The 18686-nt window shown below is 37.4% G+C and overlaps 2 protein-coding genes across 5 annotated transcripts in view; both read right to left on the bottom strand.

The window, feature by feature from the left end:
• Positions 1 to 18686, bottom strand: part of TOR1AIP2 (torsin 1A interacting protein 2) — a 43134-nt gene that overhangs the window by 22748 nt on the left and 1700 nt on the right. The window contains exons 1-2 of one of the 3 annotated variants that reach the window (XM_068541340.1): positions 15508 to 15579; positions 8296 to 8375 (exon numbers count right to left, since the gene is read on the bottom strand). The exons of 1 other annotated variant lie outside the window; for it this stretch is intronic. The gene's annotated coding sequence lies outside the window, so the exon portion shown is untranslated. Of the gene's footprint in view, positions 1 to 8295; positions 8376 to 15507; positions 15599 to 18686 lie in introns of those variants that run through there. One more of the 3 variants, XM_068541339.1, reaches the window with a different exon arrangement.
• On the bottom strand, positions 1373 to 15625 carry LOC137762867 (torsin-1A-interacting protein 2). Of its 2 annotated transcripts, none has more exons than XM_068541342.1 (2): positions 15508 to 15625; positions 1373 to 4002 (listed from the first exon to the last, which is right to left on the bottom strand). In XM_068541342.1, exon 2 carries the CDS (start codon positions 3332 to 3334, stop codon positions 2939 to 2941), a length of 396 nt encoding a protein of 131 aa, XP_068397443.1. In that variant the 5' UTR covers positions 3335 to 4002; positions 15508 to 15625; the 3' UTR covers positions 1373 to 2938. The 2 variants fall into 2 exon arrangements, with proteins under 2 accessions (XP_068397443.1, XP_068397444.1); XM_068541343.1 differs by lacking the exon at positions 15508 to 15625 and adding an exon at positions 8296 to 8375.

An 18686-nucleotide genomic window follows, 5' to 3' on the forward strand; every position in this document is an offset into this window, starting at 1 on the left:
TAGAAGGGGTATGGCTCAACTCACTTTTACAGATATCTGTATCCTGCTGATTGCCACATACTCTTTGGATGTCATGGAATTCTTTCTTGCGTGCCTGTCTGCCTGGGCTACCTTCTCCTACAACTTAGAGATGAATCTTAACTTAGTCACGCACAACTCAAGACAGACTCTGCTTTAGTAGGTACTTTCCAGTTGCCCCAGCACAATTTCCATTAAACGTCCACTCCTAGGTCTGCATTAAAATAACAGAGAGTAGTTCTAGAAGTCTAGAAATGGCCACCATTACGTGTAAGTAATTATTATCAACTCTCCTACAGTACGGAAGTAGAGATTAATATAGCTCATATAATCCAAAACAGTGGATCAATTCTCATGAGAATTTTAAGAATACACTTATACTTTAAAATTCATTATTCATAACTATGAAGTAGAGTATTTTAGAATAATCTGCAATATTTTAAGCCAAGTAAAGTCATACTTAAAAAGACCAAAGCTGAAAAGCTACAAAGCTTTCTAAATTTTCTCCCTTGCTCAATTTTATGAACTCTACCCCATGATGTCAGTTCTGAGAGCTGACCATATATCAGGTATGTGATGATAATCATGTATGAAGGCAAAGTACCCTTCTTAATGTAATATTAAAATCAGTATTTTTGATTCTTTTCTCTTGCTTGTATACTCACATACCTTATAATGACACCACACAGAACTGTTTTTGAGGAGGGCTACAGTAGAGCCCTCCTCACAAACAGTTGAGAAAAATGACTGAGTTATAACCTGAAATATCAGCAGTGACCTTCACTTTGATGTGAAACCTCTTTATATGTCACTGGCAAAGTACAATAACTATCACTACCTTACAGTATTAATAAGAGTACTCAGTTCCTATTCTTTTAAGCCAGATAACTAAATACCCTGCATATGCTGCTATGGTATTTCTCAAAGTATAGTTCATAGAGTACCTGCATAAGAATCTCCTGAGGCACTATTTGTGAAATGTAGCTACCTGGGCCCCACAAGCAACCTAAGGAATTAAAATTTCTATAAGATCGGAAAATTTGCATTTCTGACAAGCTCACCCAGGCACTCATTTGAAAATCAATTGTATAAATCCATTTAATATGTCCTTACTATTTAAGAATGAAATTGTTTAAAACAAAAACAAAGACCCTTTCTCTATTTTGCCGATATTTAAAATTGCACATATGTGGTGTTTTTTGGTATGTGTCTGAAAAAGTTTAGGAGACAATAATATTGATCATAACACCATCCTCAAAAGCAATACCTCAAAGTAAATTTTCACTTTTTAGAAAGAGCTTTAGGATAGTGTAGTTCTTAACCAATGGTAAATGATAAACTGATTAGTCTTCACTCAATTTAGCAGTCCACACAGTTTATTCAGCAATAGAACAGAAGAGAACTTCCATCATGACAGACATAAGGCAGATACAGGGCAGATCTCTGGGGTACATTCTTTAAGCAGACTAACAAGTGACTTTTTAACATGTGGCAGGCATGATTTGTTGCATACAAACAGCCATTCATTCCTTACTTCCTCCTTCCTAAAAGAGCCCTGATTTTATTAGGGGAGACAATGTGTCCTACCCAGGCAGTGCAACTCCATTCCCCTCTGCCAGGTTTCCCAGGCTCCTTTGTGAATCAAGGATGTAAGGAAAAATCCTTGCTGTAATGAGATGTAAGAAAAAATCTGTGAGGGACTTTTGGGAAAGATCTTCTTCCCAAATAAAAGACACAGACTTGAAAGGAGAAAGCTTTTTGCTCCTTACTTCCAGCCTTTCATTGGGATTGAAATGTCTGGAGCAGCAACAAGCTACATTGTACTCGGTGAGAACTATGAGGACAAAAAGCCAATATGATAAAGATCCCAGAGGGGAAAGATAGAAAGAACCCGGGGCCTTGAGAACATTGTTGAGTTGCTACACAAGCACTGGATTATCTAGAATCTTAAGTGGAATTTTTAAATTGTTCAGTGGCCTCTGAGATGTTTTCAACTGCTTTTTCTAAGTTTCTTAACCTGAACTCTATTTCCATGATTCTTATGAACACGTGAAGGCCAGAATGAGGCCAATGTCAGGTAAGACCTTCTTAGTTCTAAGAAAAATGCTTCCCCTAAACTGTTCATAATATATATGGAGTCAAGCTGGGTAACTCCTTTTGTCACCTATCTCCTAGGACAGGTACTTTTCCATTGCCAGGGGAGGACATTCTAAGTTCAGTCACCACAAAGACAGGATAGTCTTTGCTCATGTAGAGCCAAGGAGGTGTAGACAGAGGCATTTCTGCATGTTTTTATTGTCACCTATATAGGTGCTGATTGAATGTGATTTCTCTGACAGTGACCAGTTATCGATAACGTCATAGCCACACTGAGGATGAGCTAAATAGAGCCAATGATGAATAAATGGTTATATATGAATAAATTTTATATATATATATATATATAATTATCACTGATTAATATTTAAGAGGTGGAATTTAGAACAATATAGTTTATTATTAAAATGTCTAGTTGTTTTACTGGAATAATCTAGAATTCAGCTACAAGGATGCTTTCCCACAAAAGTTATCACTAGAATATAATGAAAGTACACACAGTATGGGGCTTCTCCTCCAGGACTACTGTGTCATAATAACGTCAATAATTAGGCTGTGGAGATTTTTAGGAGTAAGCTAATTCCAAAACATAGGAAATATGGATTAGTCAGGTTCTAGATGAACAATCTGGCTTGGAATACTGATTAAATTCATGCTGAAGAAGAGATGCACAGACCCTGGAAGCAGATCCAACAACAATTTAAGCAGTTTCCCAGAGCAGTGACAGTCTGGATCAGATATAGAAAGGAGTCATTTTTCCATCTTCCTTGGGCTACTAGTACAAAACCCTCTAGAGTCTCCATGATTTTGACTGTTTCAAAAGTTATTTGCTTTGGCCAAGTTTTTTGTTCAAGGTTTTGTCTGTTCTGGTCAGGATTAACTGTAATGCAGGGTTAAAACCAGCAACTCTAGAGTCATGTATCCTTTTTCTAACCAGTGGAGGACCCAGAAGAAATGGGTGGCAAGCTTTTTCAAAGGTCCACCTGGTAAGATTTTGGGGAGCCCACTCAAGTGGGAAAGACCAAGGAAGAACAAGGCTTCTATTAGCAGGATTATCAGGATAACACTCAGGGCAATAATCAGCTCTGTTAATACGGTCTAAGAATACTTGGTAACATTCATTCTCAACCAGTTCAGTTTGGTACAACCAATGGCCTAGTTCTAAACTAGGGAACCATTGCTGTCCACAGTCAGGGCAATGTGAATTATCTGAGAACATTGGGACCTAGAGAGACAACACAGAAAGCAATGTAACTGTAAGAGGCAACAATGATAAAGAGAAACACCCAAACAACCAGTCCTATTACAGGTTTGGTTTAGCACTTTCTCAGTCCAACCACCATTACTCGGAGAGGGTAAAATTTGGCTTGCACCTCCGTGCAATTCTTCAAGATTTCGTTGTCTATTTTTCACTCACTTGCAACCCAGTCTCTGAACTCAGGGACTGATCCAGTCTATGTTATCAGTCACTTACTAGCAGCACAGATCTCAGAATAGCCCCTTTAAATCCCAGCTTCTCAAGAAAACATAGGGTTCTAGTCTAAGTTAATTATTTTTTCTTGTGTGTTATCAGCTGGTGGTATCATGCAGAGGCATCTGGCTTACTCTGCTTTGCTGGTAAGTTATTATGTCTGCTTGGTGAAACAGAGGAGCTGACAGGTCCAATGGGTCTTTGGTGGGCGCTGGCACTCTTGCCGTTGTAATACACGTCCCAAGTCTTAAGGCCTTGGCACTTTATAGCGATGTAGAGGGGTCAGGAAAACCTGGCAGAGTCCTCTTGAGCGTGGATCCAATGAAGTCTTTCTTGGGAGGACCTTAATCAGGACCCAGTCACAGGGAAGTAGCTGCTGTTGAGTTGGTTGAAGGGTCTGGGAATGCTTCACATACCTGTAAATAATAAAACTTCAGACGACTCATATGGGCTTTGAGTTGCTCACAATATTATTAGAAACATGCATTTGGAAATCATTTGGGTCAGTCAAGGTGGGTGAGAATTGTCTCATGGGTTTCCCCATAACAACTTCATATGGGTTCAAACCAATTTATCTGTTGGGAGTTATTCTTATGCTTGATTGGGCAACAGGGAGGATTTTGGTTCATTTAAGGTTTGTACTAGCTTAATTTTTGTTTTTAGGACTATATATTTTTTTCCTACTCCTTTTGCACTTTGGGAATAATAAGGTCTGTATAATCATGTTTAACATGGTAAAACTTTGAGATTTCTTGTCTCTCTTCTGTGAAATGGGTGCCATATATATAGTTCTCCCATAATGGGTGGGATAACGTTAACAATGGTGACAGCCTTCTAAAACAGACTTCAATCCATGCAGGGAAAACTTACAAAATTATTAGATAATATTCTTAATAACTAACCATAGGAAGCTGGATGAAATCCTTTTGAAGGCTGAAAAAGAAACCACAAGGGACATGTCTCATTGCCCACATCTGTCTTTATAGGCTCATATACATTTTAAGTTTAAGAAGGCAATTAAGGCACAGTCCTGAGCTATTCTTGGAAAATATATAGTAAATCAGTTGGAATTTACAGATGCTTTCATCATCTTTGCACTCCTTCATGACACTGAATGTAACAAGTAAACAAGGTAGGGTAGAGCAGGATGCATGGAACAACTAGACAGGCACCTAGGGAGTGCCACAGATCACCAGAGCACAATATATAGTCTGCCTTTCTCCAGTGTTCTTTTGTGAATTCTGAGGCCTGATCCTGTGAGAGCACTAAGGGACACTGGGGAAGATGTGAATGTTAAAACTGTATAAAGATATAGCCTGAAAAGCAGAGGGAGTTATATACCCTTAGCTGTGATCAGCCAAAGCATTTTCCTTACAGACTATCAATAGCAGCTGTGATTCTCAGATTTTAAAATGGCAACTTTAAAAGACAACTGAAGAGCAGCCTCTGCCAGTGCTGCAACCTGGGGCCGATAGTTTGATGGGAGCCCCGGATGGGGTGGGATAGAATCAGTGTAGATACACTGATGTGTTTTTTGAGGTTAGGTGACAAAGTATGCATGAAGATTACCAATTCAGCTCCTCAGGCAGAGTGAACAGAAAGTAGGGTTCCTGACCTTTGTGTGACAACATAGGGTATAACAGATTTCCCTGAGGGTCTACTGTCAAGAGCCACTACAGTAAAAGTTTCAGTTGTTGAACTGGGAAATCTTGGGTGTCTAGTACATGAAACAAACAGATGATGAATAAAAACCACATGATCGTGGGGTTTATCACAGAAGTTAGTAGTAAAGTTATATGACTAAGTCTGACATTGAAAAGGTATAGAATTTTGGGGTTTTAGAAAGAAAAGGGGAAATTCAATTAAAACCACAACAAGATACTGTATTTCACATCCACCAGACTGGCAAAAATTAACAAGTTTGACAATGTGGGCTCTATATACTCTAGGCAAGACTACCCTCCCCTCGAACTCCACATCTGTTGGCTAAAGCTCCATTCCCTAAGCTCCAAATGCTCAGAATGAAGGATGGCCTTCCCCCAAACTTCATTTCTCCATCTTCAAGAGTTAAGCAAGCACTAGAGCTCCAAGTATTCCTGAATCAAGAGAAATCTAGTGTTCCATATGTTCCAGACAAGACCACCCCTCCCCTCATCCTCCAAACCACAGTGGGCAAGAGGGGAGTCAAAACAGGGCTCCAAAGCACTAAATGCTCAGAATAAGATCACCTATTACCAGCCTCCTAACTCATTCCTTCCTGAAAATACTCCTGGCAAGATTCTCGAACTACCCCGCCCCCCCCACCTCACCCTCACAAGCTTCACTACCATTATCTGCTTGAAAGCCTGAGGACCAACCAATCTCATCATACTGTACCTCTTTTTATGTCAATCACCACATGCAGCCCAGAGCTTCCTGGTTATACTTCATCCTCTTAGTCTCTAATCCCCATATGGCTCTGAGAGCAGTGAGATAATATCCCCTCCTCTTCTTTACTTTTTTTTCCCATAAAACATGTACCATTTTGATATTAAATATTTTAGCTATTTGTCTCTACTAAAACCTAAACTCCAAGAGTAGGGTGTTTTGTTTTTATTTACTGCTGTACATACCCAATAAACATTTCTTGAATGAATAAATAGCGAGACTATAGAGTAATTTGAATCCTTATACCCTAACACTAGGAGCATAAATTAGTATAAGCACTTTTGGAATTAATTTGGCATTATCAAATAAAGCTGAGGATGTGCATTTCCTATAACTCAGTAATTCCACTCTCAGGTAACTACCCTAGAGAAAATTACACATTTATTTAAAAACATGAATAAAAATATTCATGGTAGTTCTTTGTATAACAGCAAAATAACAACCAAAATGCCCAAGACAGTAGAATGGATAAAAAAAATTGAGGTATTCCCACACAGACATAGATGAAACTCAAGAATATAATATTGAGCTGAAATATAAAGAGCAAGTAGCAGAAGAATACACACATACTCACTCTCTTATATAGTTTCCATTTACATGAAGTTTCAATATATTGCTTAGGAATAAATATGCAATAAAGCTAAAAAGAAAAGGATAAGTACAAGGATAACTATTACCTTTGATGGGATAGGGAAGGGAATGGGATCGGGAAAGGCATACAGAGTATTTCAAAGATAATTGTAAACATTTTTTCTTTGAAGGTACAAGAATGCATCATAAATCATAATAGTTTACATAATCTCTATTCAATATTTATTTTTCTACTTCTGTCTTCGTTTTTACTTTTTTTAACTTTTAATTTTTATTGGAGTACAGGTGATTTACATGTTGTGTTAGTTTCAGGTGTACAGCAAAGTGGATCAGTTATACATCTACATATATCCACTCTTTTTTAGATTCTTTTCCCAAATAGATCATTACAGAGTACTGAAAAGAGTTAGTTCCCTGTGCTATACAGTAGGTTCTTATTAGTTATCTATTTTATATATAGTAGTGTGTATATGTTAATCCCAATCTCTATTCAATATTTTATAATTAAAAAAAGAGTAGAGTGGAAAATAGCAGCAAAACCAACTTTCACACTGTGGACAAGAAGACCAGGAGCAGTTACTCTGCTCAGAGGCAAAGTGGGTGACTGAGGAAAAGAGGAGTTCTACAGAAAGACATGGATCTTTGTTTTTCTCATAATATTGGAAGCAACTATCTCTTCATGGAAATAAAGTAACAGAAAATATATTGTAAATCAACTATACTTCAACTAAAAAAAAATCTCTATGGAAAGAAAAAAGAAATAAGGTAGAAGAGGCTTACCTAATGTTAATTAATGGAATTAATTTTTCCATTAGGCTACCTAATGGAGAAGAAAGTTTATCTTGGCATACTCCATAAAGGCATGCATCTGTGTACAGGACTTTCTTTTTTCATATGGTGCCTTTGTGCAAATTAGAAAAAAAGTACCCTCCTTCCAGGCAAGATGAAGCCCAAAGAACCTCACTTGGCCAGATATTCAACAGAAAAACTCCCATCTCTGAAATAATAATACTTTTTTTTTTTTTTTGGCCGTGCACAGAGCATACCGGTATCTTAGCTCCCGACCAAGGATTGAACCTGCAACCCCCCTACAGTGGAATTGCAGAGTCTTAACCACTGGACCACCAGGGAAGTCCCCAAGATAATAATACTTAATAACAATAGCTAATACTTATTGAGCGTCACTATCTGTTCTAATACATGTAATACATTTTACATGTATTAACTCATGTAATTCTTACAATAATCCACTCTATAGTTATAGGAAGAGAGGTTGAGCAACTTGCCCAGAGTCACACAGGTCTTTGTAGATAAATCAGTATTTGAATTCAAGAAGATTGGTTCCAGAGCCTGTACTCTTAACCACTATAAGATACTGCCTTTCTGAAGCAGTGACTGTTAAGTTTTAGAAAACCCTTTCATAAGCTATTTGCAAAGCTACAGGATACTCTTCAATTGTGCGTATTATATTAAAGTGGGGGTGGGAGAAACTCTCTCCCATAATTTTCCACTTTCACACACAAAAATCCAGGATACGTTTCAGGGAGTCCTAAATCCCCTGAAATTACACATAAAATTTTTTATGTACACATGTGCATTTTTTTCTGGAAAGAGAGTACAGCTGATCCTTGAACAACGTGGGGGTTAGGGGTGCCAACCCTCAAGTAATCAAAAATCTGCATGTAACTTACAGTCAGCCCTTCGCATATGCAGTTCCTCTGTAGCCATCGTTCTGCATCCTCGGATTCAATCAACCACAGACCGTGTAGTACTGAAATATTTATTGTTGAAAAAAATCTGCATGTAAGTGGACCCACACAATTCAAACTGTGTTGTTCAAAGGTCAACTGTATACACTTTTAGATTCCCAAAGGAATCTGAAATGGTTCAGAACCATTGAGCATGAATGGTTCCTAATCATTCTACCATCAAAGGCAATTTTTATTCCTGGCACCCCCCCTCCCCAGATCTCAATGTGGAAGGATCCCTGAACAACTACCATTCTTGTAATAACTTCGTTTTCTCATTTTATTAATTAGACATGTAGATCTGCCAATCAGAACTTCTAATAAAAAGAAAAAAACTAGTGTTAATAGCCCTGATTTAGAAATTTTCAATATTTTAAATTACAGATAATATTCAAAATGCCTATAACATAAAGTCAGAGAGATTTCAGCTATTCTGGATTTGCTTCCTTCCTCAACTTCATTAGCTTAAGTCAAAAGTGGTTGATTTGAGGTAAATGTATGATTACCACTAGGCTTGTAGAAATGCAAAAAATACCTTGGGAACCACCATTACTCAACTGATTATTGTTTAAGTTATTGAGGAAACCACCATGTACTAGGCCCAATGCCAAATTCTATACATACAGAGAGAAAAATCTTACAGAGCTTCCAGATGTCCAGGGAATCCAGATTGGAACCAATGCTTTAGGTAAAGACTACGGGCTTTTCAATGGATATAAAAAGATTGCCTGTAGAGATCACAGGAAATTCAGGAAGGCCCACAGAAGTTGGAATGTCCTTATCTTCAAGCGAACCTTGCAGCCAACAACAGTGGGCAAAAAACAAATTTAAAGGGCTTCCCTACCACATAAATGCTATACAGTCATCTTTCAGTATCAGTGGGGGATTCGTTCCAGGACCACCCACAGATACCAAAATGCACGGACCAGACGGACACTCAAGTCCCTTACATAAAATGGCGTAGTATCTGCATATAACCCATGCACATCCTGCTGTATACTTTAAATCATCTCAAGATTACTTATAATACCTAATATAATGTAAATGCTATGTAAATAGCTGCCAGAGCACAGCAAGTTCAAGTTTCGCTTTTTGGAACTTTCTGAATTTTTTTTCACAAATATTTTCTATCAGATTTTTTTTTTTTTTTTTTTTTTTTGGCTGCGTTGCGTGGCTCATGGGATCTTAGTTCCCCGACCAGAAATTGAACCTGGGCCTTGGCAGTGAAAGTGCCAACTCCTAAGCACTGAACCAACAGGGAACTTCCCAGATCAGACTTCTTGTGTATGAGAACTAAAGCAAATTTAAGATTCTTCCTGCAGATTTATTAGAGGAAAATTTAGAAAATAAGCACTTTAACATCAAAACAGAAAATGCAGTTCTATTTAAACCAGTGAAATTTACACTACTAATGATGGCAGCTTAATACATATTAAATAATTATCATCTCTAAATATTGAGTCTGTATCTCTCTAAATATTGAGTCTGTATCATTCTTCGCTATTTCCTGAATGGACGTTAGTAAGCTAGCTCAAATCTGCCTCTGATAAACAAAAATTCTCTTGTTCTTTTTATTTATTTATTTATTTGGTTGCACTGGGTCTTAGTTGTGACAGGTGGGCTCCTTAGTTGTGGCATGCATGTGGTATCTAGTTCCCTGACCAGGGATCGAACCTGGGCCCCCTGCATTGGGAGCTCGGAGTCCTATCCACTGTGCCAGAAGGGAAGTCCCTCTTGTTCTTTTTAGTGATAGGATAATATAAGTTTCAGATTGAGTCAGGACTGGGATGACTTCTCCAGGCAAACATATCACTTAAACTTCAGCCTCAGCCAAGTCCTCATATGATATATAAAATCAAAAGAACAGACACATAGAAAAAATATAAATGCTCTAAATTTTCTTGCGTATCCATTTTAAATATTTTCTCCCATGGAATAATTTATTCTAACACTATTCAATAATCAAAACTATTTTTTGTATGAGACAGCTTCTCTGATAAGTTTCATATACGAAGTGAAATCTCAAGAACTTCATATTTCATTAACTAGTTCTGAATTTAGATGTTGGGAGATTAAAGAGTATGAAAAAAAAGAATCACTCTTCTTTTTAAATTCACATAATCTAAAATAATTCTTTGCTTAAAATATATTATGAAAATACATGCTCCTGAAAAACGTTTTCAGCCTGTTTTGTGAGGAACTACTTTTAATTTGGCAAAGTCTTGAGATCACAGAGAGAAGGCACAATCTTCAACACTGTTTAGCACACACACTGTTCCCTCTTACGAAAATAGATAAGCCAAACAAAAAATATGATCTTGAGTCACCCAGAAGTTGAGAAACAGGGAACTCCCTGGCAGTCCAGTGGTTAGGACTCCGAGCTCTCACTGTCAAGGACTTGGGTTCAATCCCTGGTTGGGGAACTAAGATCCCACAAGCCTTGCAGCACAGCCAAAAATAAAAAAAAAATAAGGAACTGACAAACGTAACAGGTGTGTGCTGTGCATTGCTGGCATTCCATAAAGGGGAACAACTGGTTTAGAAATTTACTGGTGCATTTCAATCTACTTTGCCCTAATGGACAAAAGTCCATGGTTCAAATTCTACCTACAGTTTCAATTTAAAACACCAGCAGCCAAACCTTTAGTTAATATGCAGTTTTCAACAGTGAGACCTAGTGCTAAGGTTAGGTATTTCTATACTTGTACCAGCTATTTGTGTCTGTGTTGAAAACTAAGTATCTAAGTCTTGCCCACGCCTCTGCACCATATCCACTGTCATAATATGCCAGGATTATTATTTTCAAGATTTCCCACTCATTTCCCAGTGTTTTCACTAAATAGTACTTATTCCATATTTTTGAAAGGGAGGTTGAGAAAGTACTAAAAACTAGAAACAAAAAGCACTCCACTTACTTTCTTAGGGAACTGTTTCTTATACAGGGACTGGATGCCTGGAGCAGTTCAGAGATAAATTTTTTCTGAGGATAGAAAGTCTTCCTTTCCTTCTTACCCTTCTTACTCCCTCCCAACTCCCTTGATTTGTATTTCAGGTTTAGGCTGACCCACGCAAAGGCAAAAAGCAACACACAAAGATCAAAGAGTTTGCTACGATTTCCAACAGTGGGTGGCATAACTGATTCCCAGTTTTAGCTCAACTCTTCTAATCATCTTTAGTATCTACAAGAAGCCAGCACATTTTTATTAAACGTTTTATTTTGAACTAATTTTAAACTTGTAGAAAAGTTGCAAAAATAGTGCAGAGAGTTCCTTATATCCTTTACCCAGTTTCTCCTAAAGTCAACATCTCATAAAATACAGTTACAAAACCAAGAAATTAACATTGGTACAAGTCAATTAACTAAACTACAGACTGCTCAAATTTTACCCGTTTCTCCACTAATGTCCCTTTTCTGTTCCACAGTCCAATCTGGGATTCCCCCACTGCATTTAGTTGTCAATTCTCCTGAGTCTCCAATCTGTGACAGTTTCTGTCTCTAAATTATCTTTTGTGACCTTTCCTGGTCTTTGTGACCTTGACACTTTTGAAAAAAGTACTGGCCAGTTATTTTGTAGAATGTCCCTCAATTTGTGAGTAAAAAGATAAAGAGTTTATGCATTTTTGGCAAGAATAACACCACAGAAATGATGTTGAGTCCTTCTAAGTGCATCATATCACTGGGGTCATGATGTCTGTATGTTTTATTACTGGTGATGTTAACCTCAATCAGTTGGTTATAACACGGTATCTCCACTGTAAAGTTATTATTTTTCCTTTGTAGCTAATAATTATCTTGGGGAGATACTTTGAGACTATGCAAATACCCTGATTTTCCTCAAACTTTCACCTACCAGTATTATAGGTAGATTTTATCTGCAATAATTACTACGCAGCTGTTTGTCTAATAGTGATTTTCTGTTTCCTTTTTACCATGTTTACTCATTGGAATTCTTCTCTAAGAAAGAGCTGTCCCTTCTTGAATCCTATTTATTTATCAACTATGTCAGTATGGACTCATGGCCACTTACTTTATTCTATGGGTTAAAATCCAGTACTACCATTACTCATTTTATTACTCAGGTTATTCCAACTTTGGCCATCAAGCTCCTTCAAGTTGCTCCTGTGTCCTTTCAACAAGCTCCCAAACCTTTTTGAGCATTTACTTAATTTCAAGCACCACAAGATGTTCCAGGCTCACCTTGTATTTTCCCTGACTTAGACCTGGAATCAAGTACTTCTCAAAAAAAAAAAAAAAAAATTCTAGTTCCTTTTATCAGAGGATAGTGTTTAAAAACAAGACCTGGGTGCTCATTGCTACTGGGGTTTCACCATGGGGCCAACAATTTGGACAACCCCCACTATTATTTGTTTCCTTACTAAACTCATTAGCTGGAAATCATTAGCATCACCTGGGAACCTATTAGAAATGCAAACTCTTGGGCCCCACCCCAGACCTACCAGACTAGAATCTTTGAGGGTCTGGTGCAGGAATTTGTTTTAACAGGCTCACAAGATGATTCTGATGCTCCCTATAAAATTTAAGAAACACTTACGAAACACTGCTTTAATGAAGAAGAGTTAGCTTTCCATCACTATAAACCCTATGTTTACTATGTTTATCCCTAATAAAAAAAGGGAAAATTTACTTTTTTTTTTTTTGGAAAATTTACTCTTAATAACTTGTGCATAAATTATATTTTTACTGCCACAACTAATAAAACTATAGGTGAATGCCTCATCTGTTAAGGCACTGAACACTTCCCTACTCTCCTTTGTTTTCCTACAAAATTTTTTTTACATGTGGTGATCATGGTAGTTATAAAGTACAAATACTGTTACTCTTATACAAAGAAGTTGTAAGTCACCCTGCAGGATCATCTCCTGCCTACATATATGACTCAACATCCATATAGTGAATCTATAAATATGAAATCCTCGCAGCACAGTCCTCTGAAATCAGACTGCCTAGGCCTGAATGACTGTTCCAGCACCTGACTTGGTGAACTCTGCCCTATTTCCCTGGTTTTCTTAACCACAAAATGGAATAACTACCCAGATGAAATAAGCATTATGAGGGTTAAAGTGATAATGTGCAGCACTTACGGCTATGGGGGCACAAAGGAAGTCTCAGGATGTGTTTATTATTATTTGAACTGTTAAGTAAAAGTGCAACTAGACGTTTTATTTTTTGGAATGGGAAAAGCAAGTGGAGACTGTGCTAAAGGAAAGTTCTGCTGTTTCTTCACTAGTAGATCAAAATAAAGGCAGAACCAGAAAGCTCTATTTATATAATTAAAACAAAACCCCCAGAAGTTTACAAATTAATGTTTTAAATTTGCCTTTCTGCAAAAATGTTATTATATTTACATTATGTACACCCATGATCAAGGGCTAAAGAAGAGTATATAAAAATAAAAACAATTTGATTTGTTCAGGTAGTGGAATTTTAAGTGAATTTTCTTCCTTTCTATTTTGATTATCAAAACCATGTGCCGCTTCCTTTAATATTAGTAAAGAAGAAAGTAGTCCAATTAGTAATAACTGGTTCCACTTACTGAGTCCTTAAACCCATTTAATATTCCAAATAACCTTATGACTCTCCACTTTAAAGATGAGGTAATGGGCTCAGAAAGATAAAGCAACCTGCCCAAGCCACAAAGTGACAGAACAGGAATTCAAACTCAGCTCTGACTCTGAAGTCTACGCTCATAACCAATGTTGGAGGCATCTTTCTTTATTCACAAATGCTTGATTTGCTGTGCAAAACTTACGATAAAGTATAATCACTATATTGACTTATCTCTTGTGGGACACAGTAGTCATCATAAAATATAGACTATTAATGAAATTTTAACACAATTAAAATTCTAAATGAAAAACAGCATAAAGCAGACAAGGTTTCTCTGAGCAAACTTTCCTTCAGGAAATTCAAGTGGCACTTCAGAGAAATGTGGATTTCCATGGTATACAGTTTAAAATTACCTCCTAGGCAAAAATAAATTATATACAAGACGCTATACATTATTTAAATACCCAATAATCCTCAAATAATTAGCTAAATTCTTGTTACTTTATTTGTTAATTATAGAAGCTCTCAGGCTAGTATTATCTCTACACTAGGAAGAAAAACAAGTGAAGTAGAGCTTCAATGAGTCACTTATGGTTAGATAAACCAGCAGTAAAGCTGGTAATCAAGTTCTGGGCTCTGCATTCAGCATAATAAGCATTACTCAGGAGAGACTCCCAAAGTTTTCACAGCAAATGTCAGTTTTTCAAACTGTTCTAATCCACACAAAGGCTTCCAGGAACAGTTTTAGTTCCTCTACCAGTAAGTTCCTTTTTAAATTAAATTATTTCCCACTGACCATTTATATACTAATCCTGTGCTTGAAAAACAAAACTGATAAATATGGATAACAGCCACAGCCCTAATTCTTAACAGAGACAAGGAAAGGATCTCTCATATAGATCCAAAATAAAGTGTTTTAAAACCTAAAGACAGGTAAAATTGAAACAGTGTGTTGAATCAGATTAAGGTTAACTGATTTCTGGAACTGTGTATAAAGTCTAACAATTAAGCACTACTGATTAAGTAGAAAGTAAACTTTTTTGAAGGAAGGAAAAAGGAGTAAACTTTCTCGGGTATGAAATACAATTGGGAATACATATATAATATGTAATTAATTGGTAATTGCAGGGTCTTACTAAAACTTAAAACTTCGCTCTTTTTAGCACCATTAAGGCTAAAAGGCAGGGGTGGCAAGTGAGGGATGGCGGGGCGGGGGGAGAACACGGACACTATCTTATAAAGATTAAAAAGACGAATGATGAGATCCTGTTAAGCATGAAGGCAAAGGGAGTAATCAACACCTGCACTGGTAGATTTCCCGTTTACATTTGACCCCTATAGGAATTCTGCTTCTCGTCTCAAAGTCCAAACCAAACATTTATTCCCACCTCATTCTGTTTAACGTTTATACGATTCTGTTTCTCTTTTTTCACTCCAAAACAAAAATATACCTCCAACCTACTCCGTTTAAGGTTTTTGCGGTAAGGAGGTGGGGGTGGGGAAGCACCGTTTCTGAAAGATATTTAAAAAGAAGGTATCAGATCAAATATTAAAACATTGAAAAGTTGTATACACATTTTACTTACAAATTCTAGCGGGGTTTTAAATCGTCGACTGTCAATGTCAGGAGAGCCCTTCGAGCGTTCTTTCTGCTCCACAACGCTGGGCTGCACCCCTCGGACGCGGCGGAACAGAACGTCGTCCCGTCCCTGACCACGTGACCGCGACCTCCGCGGGGAGGGTAGGCGCCCGCGGAATGCTGGGACTGGTAGGCCGCCGGCCCCTCCTCCCCGCAGGCGGCCAGCGGCGGAGCTGGAGGCTGGAGGCGTGGTGAGTGCAGCGGCAGAACCCCAAGCTTCCCCGCGTTCTCGGGCTGCTACCAGACCCGGAGGCAGGCATCCCTGCAAGACCCTGGAGGACCCTAAGCCCTCATAAAGACCTAAAGTTCATAGGCTCGAAGAACCAATGGAACCAACACAGTGAGAGGCACTAGCCAATGATACTGGCAAGCACCAGTCAGACTTGACTTAGAAGCCGGCCTCTACCGTTACGAGGTGCGTACTCAAACGAGTTGCTTAATCTAAGCCTGAGTTTGCTCTTGTCAAATGCAGACAACGCTACATACATAGTACCTCATAAGGTGGTTGTGAGTAAATGAGCTAATGTACATAACAGTGTCTACTAAACGACATTAGTAAATAATGAATAAAAAATAGCTATTATCTTAATCTATTAATTTTATAAAAATGAAAGTTGAGAGATGGCAAGCAATTTACGCAAGAACACATAATTGGTTAAGGGCAAAGTCAAGTAAGTCTAGGGCTTCCCTGGTGGTGCAGTGGTTGAGAATCTGCCTGCCAATGCAGGGCACACGGGTTCGAGCCCTGGTCTGGGAAGATCCCACATGCCGCGGAGCAACTGGGCCCGTTAGCCACAGTTACTGAGCCTGCGCGTCTGGAGCCTGTGCCCGGCAACAAGAGAGGCCGCGACAGTGAAAGGCCCGCACACCGCGATGAAGAGTGGCCCCCGCTTGCCGCAACTAGAAAGAGCCCTCGCACAGAAACGAAGACCCAACACAGACAAAAATAAAAAATAAAAATAAAAAAGTCAAGTAAGTCTAAAAGTCCTGTTCCTGACCTGCACCAATTCAACATAAGAGGAAATCTACTCACATAAATCTCACTTCCCCTTTCCTTATTTTTTTCCCATTAACACTCCTGACCAACACACTATTGTACTTATTTTGATTTTTATCTGACTCCCATAGAATAAAAAAAAAAATAAAGCCTAGAAGGCAGGGAGGGTTGTCTTTTGGTCTCTTCTTTTACTGCTGTATCCCCAGCACCTAGAACAGGGTTTGCCTAGTACATAGCACTAGCTCAATAATTTATTGGATTATTGATTCTTCATGTAACTGATTTTTTGGTGTCTTCACCTCTCAACCATCCTTTTTTGGCAGAAGACACGGGATTTGGAAACATTCTTAGATGCTGTTTAATTGACTGCAATTTCTAATTCAACAAAGAATAAGTGGAAGACTTTTCTAGTCACTTCACTGCTAGACATTTTCATTTGTATTAACCGTCTTTAAAATATTTTTTCTATCACTTGTGAGAATGGGGAATAAATGCAGCTAGCTACTGTGTCTTTACTTCCTCTTATTTAATATTTCAATCATCTTTTCCTTATTAAAAATAACGTTTCCTCTTTCTACTAAGATATAATCCCAAAGTTATTTCTCTATCTGATCAAAAGTGTGGATATTATGCACAATGAATTGATAAATGCTTTCTCAGTAAACAGGATTTCTGCTTACCCTAAACAAAAAACTCATGTACAAAAATTCTTATTATTTTAAAATAAAATGTTTCATAAAAATAGCTGCTTTACTTAGAAATCCAGTGTCAAGAACATTAGATTTCTAGACTTAGGCCTAATAGCTAGGTCCTTAAATTGCCAGCCATTTGACCTGAATTATAATTTTTTGTATATCTGTCTTCCCTAGTATATGGCAAATTCCCTCAGGGTAAAGAACACTCTCATTAACTTAACTCATATATTTATTAAGCATCTATTCTGTGTTTAATAAATATATGAACTAAATTGATGAGTATATTCTTTGTTGTAATCATTTCTTCTCTTGTCCTCTTTTGATTCACTGAATTCCTCTACATATCTCAAACTCCCAAAGTAACTGTTTAACATCTGGAGCTCATGCTTCCTCTCTTGGTATTGGCAGCCCAGCAATTCCCTTATAATAGTAGCTATGAGTCTGTCTCTGTAATGTCACCTCTTTTAGGCCACCCTTGTAGTTTGGAAAACATCTACAGCAGAATATCTGGTTTGACAAGGGTTTACCTTTACCTCCCAGTTAGTGATGAAAGTTGGTATTTGTAAAGTTGCTAAGGTGTGGGAGGCACGTATGGCAGAGCTAGGATTATGTATCCTTATTACCTAGATAAAGAGGGAAAATCCTAAGCAAATATATGTGTTAATGCTAAATTAAAGTTGCCGTTCCTCTGATTTTACTTCATGCTTCTCATGTTTCTTTGAAAACCATTCCTCTTACAAGCATTTTTAATTACAAAATAACACATGTACTGAATATTCAATAATATATAGAACCTCCTGTCCTCTCTTTTTTTAATATGTCCCCCAAAACTAAGTTTTACAATCTGCAACCAAGTTTCTATATAGTCACCTGTCCTGGTAACTGTTTTAAAGAGGCTCTTAATATATGCATTACTGTTCATAATATGAACTTTGTATATTAATACTATAAAGTTTTATATTCTTCAATAATTTCATCTATTACAGGACTTTTACTATTATATGTTAATAATGAGTAATATAATAGGTACCTTATAAAGCATTAGTTAAATAAAAGCCAGGTATTAACCAAGTATCAACACTTTTCAGCATTTTGTCAGAAAAGACTAAGTCCCACGAATCTTCCAAATATATTGTCTAACTCAGGCTGATGAGGGAGAACATGCTTTTAATTTTCCCTTAAGACAAAAGATTTTTTTAAAAAGTAGCATCTCCCATGTTGCTATTCCTTCAGTTTCTTTGGTTATATTATATATAGTAAAAAAAAGCTCAGCTAAATGAAGCTCCTAAAAGGCAAAAACCTAGATGATTCTCTAAAGCATGTAATTCCTCTTGTCTGTGGCCAAATTTTTGGACAATTAGTGAAAACATAGAACACCTTAAGATTTCATTAAATTGAAATCTGTGCCCAGTTTGGACAAATGAGTTGCTCAAA

The sequence above is a fragment of the Eschrichtius robustus genome, chromosome 3, assembly GCF_028021215.1.
Source record: "Eschrichtius robustus isolate mEscRob2 chromosome 3, mEscRob2.pri, whole genome shotgun sequence".
Classification (NCBI taxonomy): domain Eukaryota; kingdom Metazoa; phylum Chordata; class Mammalia; order Artiodactyla; family Eschrichtiidae; genus Eschrichtius; species Eschrichtius robustus.

Coding starts and splice junctions, on each gene's coding strand:
- LOC137762867 (XM_068541342.1), bottom strand. CDS start 3,334: ATGTTCTCAGATAATTCACATTGCCCTGACTGTGGACAGCAATGGTTC.